The 13,910-nt window shown below is 35.8% G+C and overlaps 1 protein-coding gene across 1 annotated transcript in view; it reads left to right on the plus strand.

The window, feature by feature from the left end:
* The window catches only part of ngfrb (nerve growth factor receptor b), a 38,390-nt gene extending 29,782 nt beyond the window's left edge, over positions 1 to 8,608 (plus strand). Inside the window, exons 5-7 of the mRNA XM_060863519.1 lie at positions 2,186 to 2,346; positions 3,185 to 3,482; positions 5,130 to 8,608. Of these exons, the coding sequence (XP_060719502.1) occupies positions 2,186 to 2,346; positions 3,185 to 3,482; positions 5,130 to 5,142 (472 nt within the window). The 3' untranslated portion in view covers positions 5,143 to 8,608. The remainder of the gene's footprint in view (positions 1 to 2,185; positions 2,347 to 3,184; positions 3,483 to 5,129) is intronic.
* The last annotated feature ends 5,302 nt before the right edge of the window (positions 8,609 to 13,910 follow it).

Consider the following 13,910-nt stretch of genomic DNA (forward strand, 5'->3'; position numbering starts at 1 on the left):
CACTGATTTGAGTACAGTTAAGAGCGTTTCTAAGTGTTGGATATCAAATCTTGGACATGTGAAATATTTAAACACGCAGCTCCAAGCCTTTGACCTGCTTAGGAAGAGCAGGAATTCTGGTGTCTAATACATTAGCATGTATTGATCCTCCAAGGCAGGATGATCAATGTAAAGTAACCAGTGCCTGTTGTAAAAAAAATAGTAATACTGCAGATATTATTACAAAATAATACCAAAAGTTGTAAGTTAGGGTTAAACATAGTTGTATTGTGCTTAAGATCTTTCTGCCCTGCATGCAAGGTACACGCTAATGGCTATAACAGAAAGGACAGGATTATTATGTCTGTTTCTATTTATGAGAAGGCTGTAAGATTCTGGCAGATTTATATACTGTACCTTTTTTAAAGTGAATACAGCGTGAAGAATTTGGGCCAACTGTGCAATGGACACAACAGAAATGGGTTTGATTTATTTGATGATGGGAAAGCAGGAAGCTTCTGGAAACACCTTCTCAAAACTTCCTGGCCATGTAATGTATAACAGACACTGCGAAGAAAGTTTTTTTTTCACATTATTTTGTATCATTGATTCTTTTGCACGTTTTTAAACATTGCAAACCCGCAAACCCCTGCTTAGCATATGCACAGAAAATAGTCAAACATAAAAGAATAAAGAAATACAAAATTAGAATAAGGAATAGATTGGGATTTACTTGAGAAAAACACAAATAAATAAACAGACAAATAAAAACAAATAAAATATTATTATAAGTATGTAAATTAGTAAGTAAAGTCTATGCAAATAAGTAAGAACATAAGTAAGTAAATGAGTAAACAAATGATTATGTAAATTATATAAATAATAAGTGAGTCAGTAATAAAGTAACAAATACATGAATGAATAAATATAAATTATATGTAATATATAATGAATAATATGTAATACTATATGAATAAATTAAAGCAGTACGTTTTTGTTTAAAATCATGCTTTTACAGTGTTATCACCACATTTCTGTGACCAGCGTATACAGTGTAACGATATCAGGTGAAAACCAGGATGTAGCAACAAAACCGGCTTGGTAGATAGAGTCAGGCAGCAAAACAATAAACATCATGGAAGTGAGGTGGAAATATGTCACACTGAAAAATTTGCATAAGTCGGATATTGACAAACAAACGGCAGGTCGACTACACGTCAAACAAAAAGAGTAGAAAAGATGATAAAGCTGTGAAAGATAACAGAACCGGCTCGGATATGGAACGACAGACCTGAAGTTTTTTATTCACTGATAAAAATGCAAGCATGAGACAAGTTGTTATTTAAACAATTAGGGTTGTTGAGACACAAATATGCAAATAAGATGATGTTAAGCCAGGTTTTAGGAGAGTACAATGTACAGCTTCTGAAAAGCCAGGATTAATTGTTAATCCCGGGTAAAGTATGAGCAGTGTGAAATGTCTAGCCAGGATAACCCAGGATTCTGTTTATCTGAAGTTCAACAATCACACAAAGAAATATTTCAGGTCCTTTAGTGGTTGAAACTGTCTCTCTCTGTCTGAACTGAACCTTGAGGATTGCAGATGTAAGGATTTACAGTTTCACACTCTGATTTATAATTGTTGTTTTTCCCATATTCAACAACCACAAGAAATTTTGCTGCTTGAGAAAAAGCACTATATGGTCTATATATTAGTGTCTGATATTAATCCTGTCCCTTATCCACAGTACTGCCTTTTAACTGGAGCTAGGCGAATATGGCTCTTATTTTAAATAATCATCTGATCTAAATGCACAAATGTATTCAGCTTAATGTGTCACAAACGCGGGGATAAAAGACCAAATGCAGGATAGCTTTTAAAAAAAAACAAGGATTTATTAACAAAAACACGAAACATAACACGGACTAGAGACAGGACAAAACAACCAAAGACACCAGAGGATTCCGCGCCGCTTAAGGCAACGCGGCTCAACTAAATTACTAAATCATGATTAGACACATAAGGAACAGGTGTGCAGAAGCGGGCAGGAAGAGACAAGGGCAGGGCAGACATGTGACACAAAACAAACAAATGCACGTGGCCAAAGTCCGGGCTGAGTCCTGACATAATGACCCATTAGGTCTGTGCTGGATCTGAGCTCTCATTCTCATGTGTGTTTGTGCGTGTGTGTGTGCTGCGTATCAGGTGGAAGAGCTGCAAACACAACAAACAAGATTGTAGTAATCGATCAGGCACAGAGAACCCGAGCCAGACACCGTCGCCTGAGGGAGAAAAACTGCACAGTGACAGTGGCATCTCTGTAGATAGCCAGAGTTTACAGGAAGGACAAGGACTGCAACAGACAGGTATACACACACACCGATCACACACACGCACACACACAAACACACACGCATGCACACACGCACGCACCCATCCAACACACACACACACACACACCCATCCCGCACACACACACACACACACACACACACACACACACACACACACACACACACACACACACAGAGAACTAGGTATATGCTTAACTAAACAGTCATTGAACCTTTAAATGAAATCGTTTCTCCAAGAAATCTTACTTGAATTTCTACATATGTCTATTATTGTGAGCAAGAAACCAAGAATGTGGACTGGGTGGATTTTTCAATGGTTCAATTTTTCAAAATCTTCAATTTTGTTGAATAATTAAGATTTCTCAGCTTGCAAAAAGTTTTTGCTTTGAACTCTTTCTGATCAAGAAAGAGATCTCTGTTGTAGGATTTATTAAAGTTTCCCGAAAGAGACATCTGAAGGAGCATTAAGTGCGTATTTGTTTATACAGAGAACTGGTGAAACTGGACCAGTGTAACATTGCCATATCTAATCTTGTAATTTAATCAAGCTAAACAAGTCATGTAAACAAGTGTATGTGGCTTATGGTTCTTCGCAAGTTGTTTGATGTTTAAAGTCTACTGGATATGTTCTAGGAACAAGAACATTATTTCCTGCTACTTTTGAAATTTTCTTTTACATGGTTTAGAGAAATGTAGCTGGACATTGTTGCTAGGCAACTGGAAGCCCAGCACAGTATAGCTAACAAGATGATGCCAAGGATGATAATAGACTGTTAATAAACTGTAAGATGTAACATACTAGAACTTCAGAAAACTGTGAATTAACATATAAAATCTCTGTCTATCTCAGTGTTGAAGATCGACGGTGGCCTGAGTTTGCCTCTGCATGCTTGTGAAGAGCTGGAGAAGCTCGTCAGCGATGAGGGACCGATAGAAAACGACTGGTCCAGCCTGGCTGGCTTGCTTGGCTATGAAGAAGAGCGCATCGCATCTTTTGGCCAGGAGGAGAGGCCAATCCAAGCGCTGCTGAATGACTGGGCGAGCCGTGACTCCGCCAGTGTCGACGCACTTTGTGCTGCCCTGAGGAAGATTAACCGGGAAGATCTCGCTCAGTGTATCATGCCCAAGTCCACGGCTACCTCCGTTGTGTGAGGAAACACTCCCTTCTGCTTTTAGCTCCCCTGCTTACACAACACAACCACATACTACACAAATGTATTAAATGGTCCATCATGCTCATTTCAAATATTAATGCCACCAAGCCTAAACTTCAGGTTGTCAGATTTACAGCTAAAATATATCATTAGCATCGTCAAAGCCTCTGCTTTTACACAGCATCGAATTCAATTATTTCTCACTTTACACTGATTAAGGCTGAAGCAAAATGGGTGAAGCAAGTTGAACACAGGACTGTTCTTGTTTTATTTCTTCACTGGAACATGTCTAAAAATGTCGGGTTATAATTATCACATTAATCGTTGTGGTTGAATTAAACAAAATGGCTTCTTCCCTCATTATTTGACTGCCAACAGCACTTGATATAGTGCAGACGATTATTTTGCATTTAATTTTTTTAACATACAAAGACACAACATACTAAACTGAAGTCAGAGTTAAAATCAAAATATTATTCAGCATGTTCTCCTCTAAAGAAAACATGGCCAGTGTTTAAAGACTATGCGTGCACACTTTAGTAATAAAGTGTGAAATTTCAATAAATGATCCTCATTACACACGTTTAACTCCACATATGGCTCTCTTAGGGATTTGGGTAACAACAGCCTGAAAATCAAGCCAAGCTGTATGAACACATAGTGAGTCTGTCCTTTGTCTTCTGTTCATGAATCCACTCAGACAATGCTTCAGGACACAAATCAATCTCTCCAATCCTGTCTGTACAGTTAACACAATTAGAATCTTTACCTCCGGTGCTCATCCTTCAGCTAATCAGCATTTCATTGAATCTGTTTTTCCGTATTCACTTACAGTAGAAAAAAAAGCAGACTGCGTCAAATATGCCATAAATATGCAATGTCAAACAGTATGCAAGTGAATAACTAAAGCCATGTTGCCCAGAGGCTGCTGGCATCACAAACCGCCTGGCTGAACTTCAAAGGAGAAAGTCAAGCCTCTGATAAAGAAATTTATAGATGCTCTAGTGAAAGAAGGAGAGGGAACATAACACTTGTGTGTGTGCTAATGCTAACACATTTTTATTTTTTGTTTTTTTTTTTACTTTTATTTTATGACTAATTGTTGCCACGGTAACTCTTTGTTGCCGTAATCAATTATTTATTTCCCTATAATTACCTTTTTTTTTTACCACTTTGTTGCAATGGTAACACTTTTTTCATGATACCTTTTTTATTGCCATGATAACTATGTTCTTATTACACTTTTCATGCTATGTTTATCAGTAGAATTATTATTCTTTTAATTACTTTTTTTTACAAGAGTAAGCCTATTGCCATGCTTTGTTGGCAACTTTGTCATTCTACATTTTTGTTGCCATTGTCCCAATAACCTTTTTGTTTTCATGATAAATCTTTGTTGCCACAGTAACTCTTTGTTGCTGTGGTTATCCAACATTATGATTATTTCCATAAGCCAAAATATCTGTAATCACTAACAAGCATCTATTTTTCATTTTCCGGTTATTTGTCAGTTTTTCGTTTGACGTTTGATGTGAAGCAGGAAAGGTTTATCAGACAGAAAGGTTTAAAAGTGTCAATGTTTTGGTGGTCCAATTTAAAATGCAAGGAAACTTAGTATACTGTTTTTTTTTTGTTGAACAGGAAGGTAAGCTGATCCCAGTAGTTACCTGGCCAGGGTCATCACCATGACAAAAGAGCTTGGTCATACCACCATGACCTACATCAAGAATGACAAACACACGCTCTGGAAAAACACACACATACAACACACACATACACCCACTAACCAAAGCAACCCTATCAGAACAATTCAGGTTAACTAAAATCAAATGAATTAAATGAAGGCTTTAATAATTAAGAGAAATAGGACACCACGTAAACAACACGTGCTGACTGCTGCCTTAATACGAACCAGAAACAACAAAGAACGCAACACGCATTTGATCACAGCATGCTCTTCCCCAGGCATTTAGGCTGATCTGAAATCAGATCAGAGTTTAAGAGATGAGGCAGTATAACTTAGGTGGAAGTTTGATTCTTCATTTTTGCACTGGAATTATGATGCTCAACGTCTTACTGTATAAATCAGCTCAGTCAGCTTTTTTTTCAGATGGAGCTGTTCAGTGTCTCAAACAGACCTGCTGATGTGGTTAAAATAATAAACATGCATAGAGCTAATATCTGTTGTACAATTAAATTGCTAAGCTGAAACATATTAACAGGCCATTTGGAAGCAGGCAGTTTTAACATAGCTATGCCTTTTTTCAAACATTAAGACAGTGCTTACATAGTCAGGCCTGATTAATGGAATAAACTCTGTGAATGCTAAAACACCTTTAAACATTTTGTAGATTTAGTGCATAATGCTAACCTGGTGGATAAAAACTTCCATTGCTTTTAGCAACATTATCCCTGATCCAAAACACTAACAAAACACAGGCCTCCAAACTCCAAACTACATTTGGTGTACATTTCCTTTTTATCCAAGCTGTTCAAGCCTTCAACTCTAATGACTTTCGACAAGTTAATGATGATGTGTGTTACTAATGAAAGTACTGAGCTGAAGGAAAAAAGAGAAACAGATATCCAGAGGTGCAGAATTATCCTAAGGTTTTACGTTAGTGACACTTTTAAACCTTCCTAGACATACAAACTCACGTTTCTCATCCTCTGTAGAGTGTTACTATGCTATACGTCATCTCCACATGGGATTTATAGCGTTAACTGAAAGGTAAAAAGATGTTTAGACTTAATCGGCCTTTTCACGATGAATAGGAGATGACAGGAAGCCTTTGTAAGAGGTCGAAGGTGTACTGTTCTCTTTTGATTCTGACAGCATGGAATGACTGGCCATAAATCCTTAGGAGACGATAAACTGGTCCGGCCTCAAATTTTTATTTTATTTCAATCACCTGTTCTTTGGGTTATACTTTTGAAATCACCAGTGTGCTAAAAGGTCACTTGGTATTTTTTTTACAAAATGTAATTACCTTTACATAAAATAAATGACATCAAATGTAGAAATGGATTGGAAAATTTGCTGCAAGCTTCATGTAGCTAAGATATGGAAGTAAATTCCCTTCATTTAAAATTACACATGAATAGTCATAATGGTATCTATGATTTGTCTAAATTTTTGTTTAAAAGTTTGCTTTGTAAATCTGAAGAATAATAAAACTGAAACAGGAATACTTGCAGGTTCTAACAGTGAGATACTAAAAATAACTCAGACAGGAGTAATCTGAGATACTAATAATAATAAGGCAGGAATAATCTGAGATACCATTAATAAATCAGAGCGACATAATCTAAGATATTAAAAATAAATCAGGGAGGATAGTCTGATATTAAAAATAAATCAGACACTAAAAATCTGAAAAACTGAAATTGGTAGATTGGGGCTCAAGTCCCAGCACTGCGAAGCTGCCCCGAGCATGGTTCTTTTAACCCAGAATTTTTAATTGTGACAATAATAAAGCTTTCATCATCTAATAAATCAAATAGTAATAATCTGCAATACTGCTAAAATCAGACACTAATAATCTGAGATAGTAGAAATAAATTAGACAGGTATAATCTGAGATTAGGGTACAGTTTTTGAAAAGTTTTGTCATACGGTCTGTGTTCATTCTATTTGGCTTAAATATCAGCAACCTCTACAACTATATCAGCAAGTCTGCTTATAACATTTTGGGTGAAATAGACTTCCAATATGTGCTAGCTACGTTAGCCTTGCAACTAATGTGTAAGGATATTTTTTGATCCAGTGCAGGAATAAAGAAGCAAACATCACACACTGGGACTATTTATTTGCACCAAATTGTTAATTTAATTTACAAAGGAAACCACTTTTTTAACACTTTTTCTTTTTTTGAGATTTTCTTTAGCAGTAATGTTGTAATACACACAATCATATTGTATAAATATCTAACTTGTAATGAAGGTGTCCCCTTTTTGTAAGAGGGAGTGTACTAAGAAGTGTAATTAGGTTTTTGCTTTCTTTCTTTTTTCTTTACTGTTATTATTATTTCATTATATTTTTTTAAACAGATTAGGGTGTAGCACTTATAAATTAAACTATAAATATATGGAGTCTCACAAGTGCCTGAAAGGATCATCGTGTTTGTGTTGTTGTTAAAATCTATTTTTTGTTTTGTATTTTTCTAGAAATTTACTTGTTCTTTAACTTCAGTTACTCAGCGCAGAGAGACAACCAAGTCTCGATTTCTAGAACATCAGAAACCACTAGGTTAATTACGGGGCGGAGCTAGAGTTGACCACATCACTGTGAAATCTTAGAATACTGGTTTTAATTACCCACTTTAATCATTTAATTATGTTAGATTATTAAACTGGCCATCTACCTACTAAGAGATAACCCAGCTAACATGTGAGCTTTGCTAATATTTAACAAATGTTTGACCCGGTTTGCTAGCTAGCTAACAAGATAACATTATGCTAAGTATTATATTGTATCGTCAAAACATAATATACAAAGACACTAGCAAGCTTGCTAACTGGATAATAATATTTAATGTATATTATCCTTTTGGGAAGTAATTTAATGCAAATTTGTGATGGCACACAATCCGATTTTGATAAAACTGGTGAACTGATTAAATTTTACTTAAACTCAGCCCCTTGTTGCCTGAACAATACCTTTCTTTGTGGAAGGCTGATGTTATTTCTGTCATAAAATTGTAATTAACAATTAAATTTTTTATGTTAGTTATTCTTGAAGCAGAGATGTGCAGTGTCGAATGTGGTATTCTTTTTTTTTTTGAGAAAAGTCCTGAAACTAACCAAATGTTGGAGGTATTATTTGCTAGTCTTGGTATGACACTTAAGAAGCAAATATCATCGTTTTCATTCTTGCACTTATATAAGTAGCATAATGGATGATGAGATGAAGTTAAGGAGATAGAGGAGGAGACACCAGGTAGCTTGTGGGTAATTTATTCTGGAAGTGTTCTGAATGGGGATATAATGTATAAAATTCTGAATGTTCCTTGTATTTACTTCTAATGTACACTGTATCATATAGAAATGTGAATTTGCTGAAACTCTTGAATGAAGCAGCTGAGAAACAAGGAAATAAACTCATTTGAGTTGCAACACCATATTCATGTGTCAGGTCATTTTTCCTTGACTCAGGATAGGGGCATGGCCTAAGATGGGATGTGGTAGCCTAGTGGTTGTTGAACTATTGTTTAGAAGGTAGTTCAAAAGTTTGAATCCCAGGTCCAGCATGCTGCCACCACTGAGCCCCTGAGCAAGGCCCTTAACCCTCAGCTGTATAAAGAGATAGAGAAAAAATGTAAGTCTGTCTGGATAAGGGCATCTGCCATATGCTGTAAATGTAAGGTCTAAAGGTCAAATTGTACATTTGAAGACAAAAATTACTTTTTCTTTATAGAAGATGGTTCTATTTGAAATACAGATTTACAGTATTTTATTATTTGGCTGTTATTGACACAAACAATGCAGTGGGATGAGTTTTAACAATAGTTGCCATATTGTAGCCAAAGAGAAGATTGTTCATTTGAAATCTACACTTTCATGATTGGCAGGGGCTTTCAAATCCAGCACTGTAGACAGACGCTGATAAAGGGAAATATTAGCAGAGGACATGTACTGTCTTGTTTTGGTCTGTAGCCAGAGAATAGTCTAGAAATTGATCCTGAAAGCAATTAGAACTAAAATACCTCAGTAATTTTACTTTTGTACCTGAAAGCACTTTCAACTCAAGTGCAGGGATTTTGTGTTCTGTACCACAGGCTAGGATGCAGCTACTGTAGCTCGCACTCACCACTGAGCTCTTAGCTCTTCAATCACATGACACATTGTGGTGAGACACAAATATGGTGCGGAAGAATGACTTCCAAAGCAAAACAGAGAAAGGCAATATTCCATTAAATAATTAAATGAAATGAATATATGTGCAAATGCACACAAGCAACACATCCTAACAGGGTTTATTAATAATAAATTGTCAATTTCCACAGTTGTCTCTATTCAGGAATGGAGCTTGTGAATCAGTTTAAACAAAATATAGTTTATAATCAACAACAACAAAAAACAAAAACAGACAACTTATTTTCCTAAGAAAAAGTATAAAGTTAAGCATGTTGATGGCAGAATTTGCTAAAAAAAAAAAAAAGATGTAACTCTATATTTATCCAAACTTTATTTTAACCTTTACTTATCTTACCTTTTCTTACCTGCAGTTAGCGCCAATGTGCTGTCTGATGCACAAAAATGGAAGAAAAAAATGATTTTTTTCCTGTCAGGTGAAGCCGTCACATTATGCTGAAAAAGTGAAACACTAAAAAATGCTCATGGAATTTACGTAATTCAAATGCTTAAATCAGTTTCATGTGATTAGCTCCAACATACCACATACATCCAACATGATTTGATCAATTGAGACAAAAAATACCACATGACATGGGTATGTTAGCGCTTAGCTTGCGCTTATCTTGTAGCTACAATGCGACGAAACCTGTTAATCAGCAGTGAAGGAGGTCTTTCATTTGACTTGTTGTGAATAACTGTTCGTGTGGAGGAGATCAAGACTCGTGACTTGGTGTGAGTGCTGAGCCTGAGGAATGTAAATCAGACCCAGGGGACTTGTTAATGAGGTGAGAGATGAAGTGAGAGAGATAACAGCAGGGTCAACCAGACAGGTGATTTTCAGATAAAACACAATACCTTAATATCGAGTTTCATTTGTGTCATTTTAAATAGAGCGTTCCACTTTGTAGTTCTTATGCTTACAGGAATATTTCAGTTATTTTAAATAACTTTCAGGAGATTCCAACTACATGTGGTCTTTTCCAACTACTGTACATGTGGTCTTCTCTAACTACATGTGGTCTTTCTAATCAATACACAATTGTTGGACTGTATATGACTATTATTCATAATAATATGCTCCGGTGTTTATTACAATTTATAATCACACACTCCAGTGCAACCAAAATGAGGATGAGGTTCCGTTTTGAGTCTCTTTCCGCTCAAAGTTTCTTCCTCTTCTATCTAAGAGAGTTTTTCCTTGCCACAGTCACCTCTATCACCTCAGTCTTGGTCATTGGGGATAAATACAAACACATTTAATGTGTTTAATATTCATCTTGAACTTTTAGATAATATTAATCTTTGTATAATTTATAACTTTTTGTGCTATATTTCTAGTTCTGAAAAGCTGCTTTAAGACAATGTCCATTGTTAAAAGCACTATACAAATAAAATGAAACTGAATTGAATTAACCAGACCCACTATCTTGTACTAACCGGGTTACCATGTAGCATATAGCTATAGAAAAAATATCTTTTGAAATCAATACTGTAGTTAACCGTTGCTCTGAAATTCATCTGTTTTAGACGATTCATACACGTGTAGCGATATTTCAAAAATGTGTTTGAGGTAAACTATTTTTCTGGAAAAAACTTCTAACAACTCCTAGCATTGTTCTGTTCCCCTGTTGTTTCAATGTTCATCACATTGTGAAGCTTAAATTGGAATGCTGCTGATTTTTCACTTTAAACCTTAACAGTATTATTGCCACACATCAAAAAAAATAAATAATAAATTCAGTTTACAACCAAGTTTCAATTTATTTGTATAGCGCTTTTAACACTTGACATTGTCTCAAAGCATCTTTACAGAAGCATAGAAACAAAAGAAAAATTAAATTACTATTTATCTATAACATCTGTCCCTAATATTTAATAATAGATAGTCATGATTAAATGGGTAAAACTAAAACAATTTAATTCCTCAATGTCAATATTTTTTACTGTATAGCACACTAGTGTAGTAACCTGCCATGCTACTAATAAGGTAATCATCACATTACTCTTTCCCATAGGAATGAAGTTGGACAAAGTGTGAACGCAGTGCTCTGTCATTAAGATGTTTTTACGAATCCCCTGTTGGCTTCTAACATCAAGTTGACCTCTCAGGGACTCTCAGCATTAAAAAGGAGTTGACATTCAAGACCTCTGAGTCCCTCTGTGATTCTGTAACCGGGGGTCAATTTCCCAGCAAGCTCATGATGTATGAGTTTGTATGTGTGTGTGTGTGTGTGTGTGTGTGTGTGTGTGTGTGTGTGTGTGTGTGTGTGTGTGTGTGTGAGAGAGAGAGAGAGAGAGAGAGAGAGAGAGAGAGAATTTCATGTGTGCTAATTATGTCAGTAAACTTTACCAAAACTAAAGAAATTCTCAATTCTATGCATTAGTTATGACTAAGAATCCAAATGAATGGATGAACTTTACTCACCTTATCTTTTCTTACCTGCAGTTAGCCCCAGTGTGCTGTCTGATGCACAAAAATGATAGAAAAAAATTTCACTTTATCCTGTCAGGTGAAGCTGGCACATCCTGAAAAAGTAAAACACTAAAAAATGATCAGTTCCATGTGATTGAACTGAGTAGCTCCAACACACCACATACATCCAACATGATTTGATCATGTTTTCACAACCTTTATAAAATCCAAACACCACATTGAGAATCAAACCATTAATGTGCTTACTTTAGCAAATACACGTTACCACTGTGCTATTTTGCCAGATGATGTTTGAATTACACATAATTCATTCATTCATTCATTCATTCATCTTCTACCGCTTATCCGCACTACCTCGGGTCACGGGGAGCCTGTGCCTATCTCAGGAGTCATCGGGCATCAAGGCAGGATACACCCTGGACGGAGTGCCAACCCATCGCAGGGCACACACATACACTCATTCACTCACGCAATCACACACTAGGGACAATTTTCCAGAGATGCCAATCAACCTACCATGCATGTCTTTGGACCGGGGGAGGAAACCGGAGTACCCGGAGGAAACCCCCGAGGCACAGGGAGAACATGCAAACTCCACACACACAAGGTGGAGGCGGGAATCGAACCCCGACCCTGTAGGTGTGAGGCGAACATGCTAACCACTAAGCCACCGTGCCCCCCATTACACATAATTCAATCTGGTAATTAGAAACCATGTTTGAATTACAGTTAGTATAATAAATAAAATTGAGGAACGTAATATATTTTTTAACTGTTTATATCCAGTATTGACACTGATTTGTGAATTATTGAAATTGTATTTGTTTGGTTAGCTATAGAAGCCACAAAATGACAACAAAAGACATATTACAAGTGACACCAGTGACTTGCTGCCTGCTATTGAACAAATGCAATGTTATAGGTGAAGTTGTACAATAAAACCTGTAAGTTCGAACCTACAATCAGTAGGTCCATAGAAAATGGCCAAATTTCAAATGTCAAGTTTTTAAAAGAGTTTATGGGCTTTAGATCAGTTAATATACAGAATTATTCACCACACTAATTGTTACATTGATATATATTAACTGCCTGTAACTGTAAAATTGATAAGGACAGTTGCTGAAAACAAAGTAACCAAAAGACACTTCGAGTTGGTTTGTAATTTTTCTTTCTAGCTTTTATTTAACAAAAAATTGTTGGTAGGAACTAAAGTTGTGAGCAGGGAACCGAAAAGAAACGTCATTTTGGATTTGTTGCTTTACAGCATTATACATAATTTGAAAATTAGCACAAAAAAATGCAAACTTGTCACTTTCTAGTGTGAACACAAGCTTAGTGCATCACTAACCCCAGTTTGCAAGTGCCAAATCTTAAGACACCAAATTTTGTGACAAAATCATGCTTTTCCACATTCAACAGCAAATTAAATTGCCCCATGGAAAATTGGGGAGCGATTGATCTGCAGCTTTTTTATTTGCACAGCAATTACTAACCATCAATTTCCATACAGCTGTCAAGATAATTACATCAATACATAATCCATATAATGTTAGAATTAAGTGATTACTGCTGTGTGTGTAGTCAGTCAGTACTTATTCCTTTGAAATACGCTGGCATGACACTCAGCAGATCTGAGAGAACGACCTACCAGGACACGTTGTTCTTTAATAAATGATGTGTTCTGTGGCTAGAACATGGTGCAACGTGTTACCTCTGCACCTTTGTCTGGATTGTTTCTCATAGAAGCTTTGCTGGAAACTTTTAAATATAAAAACAAAAATGAAAAGAGAGAAGCCTTTTCCTTTTATTAAAAAAGAAGATGTATAATATGAGTTTGCATTTTTATAACATATTTTGCTTCATATTGATATTCAGTATTTGAATAAGAAACAAGTTAATTCGAAAATTTCTATCCTCATTCAGAGATAATCTTTCTGAAAAATTATCAGAAAAAACGCACCAAAAAGACCCTATTTTATTTACTTTTTTCTGAAACATTATCAGAAAAAATGCACCAAAAAGACCCTATTTTATTTCCACAGGATGTTTTTCAGAGTCTGTTCCTTGCAGGTCATTGCAATTTTTTCTGTTTTAACATCTTTCATTTGGCTTAAGAGTTTCTAGACTGTAAT

Source organism: Tachysurus vachellii, chromosome 2, assembly GCF_030014155.1.
Source record: "Tachysurus vachellii isolate PV-2020 chromosome 2, HZAU_Pvac_v1, whole genome shotgun sequence".
Lineage (NCBI taxonomy): Eukaryota > Metazoa > Chordata > Actinopteri > Siluriformes > Bagridae > Tachysurus > Tachysurus vachellii.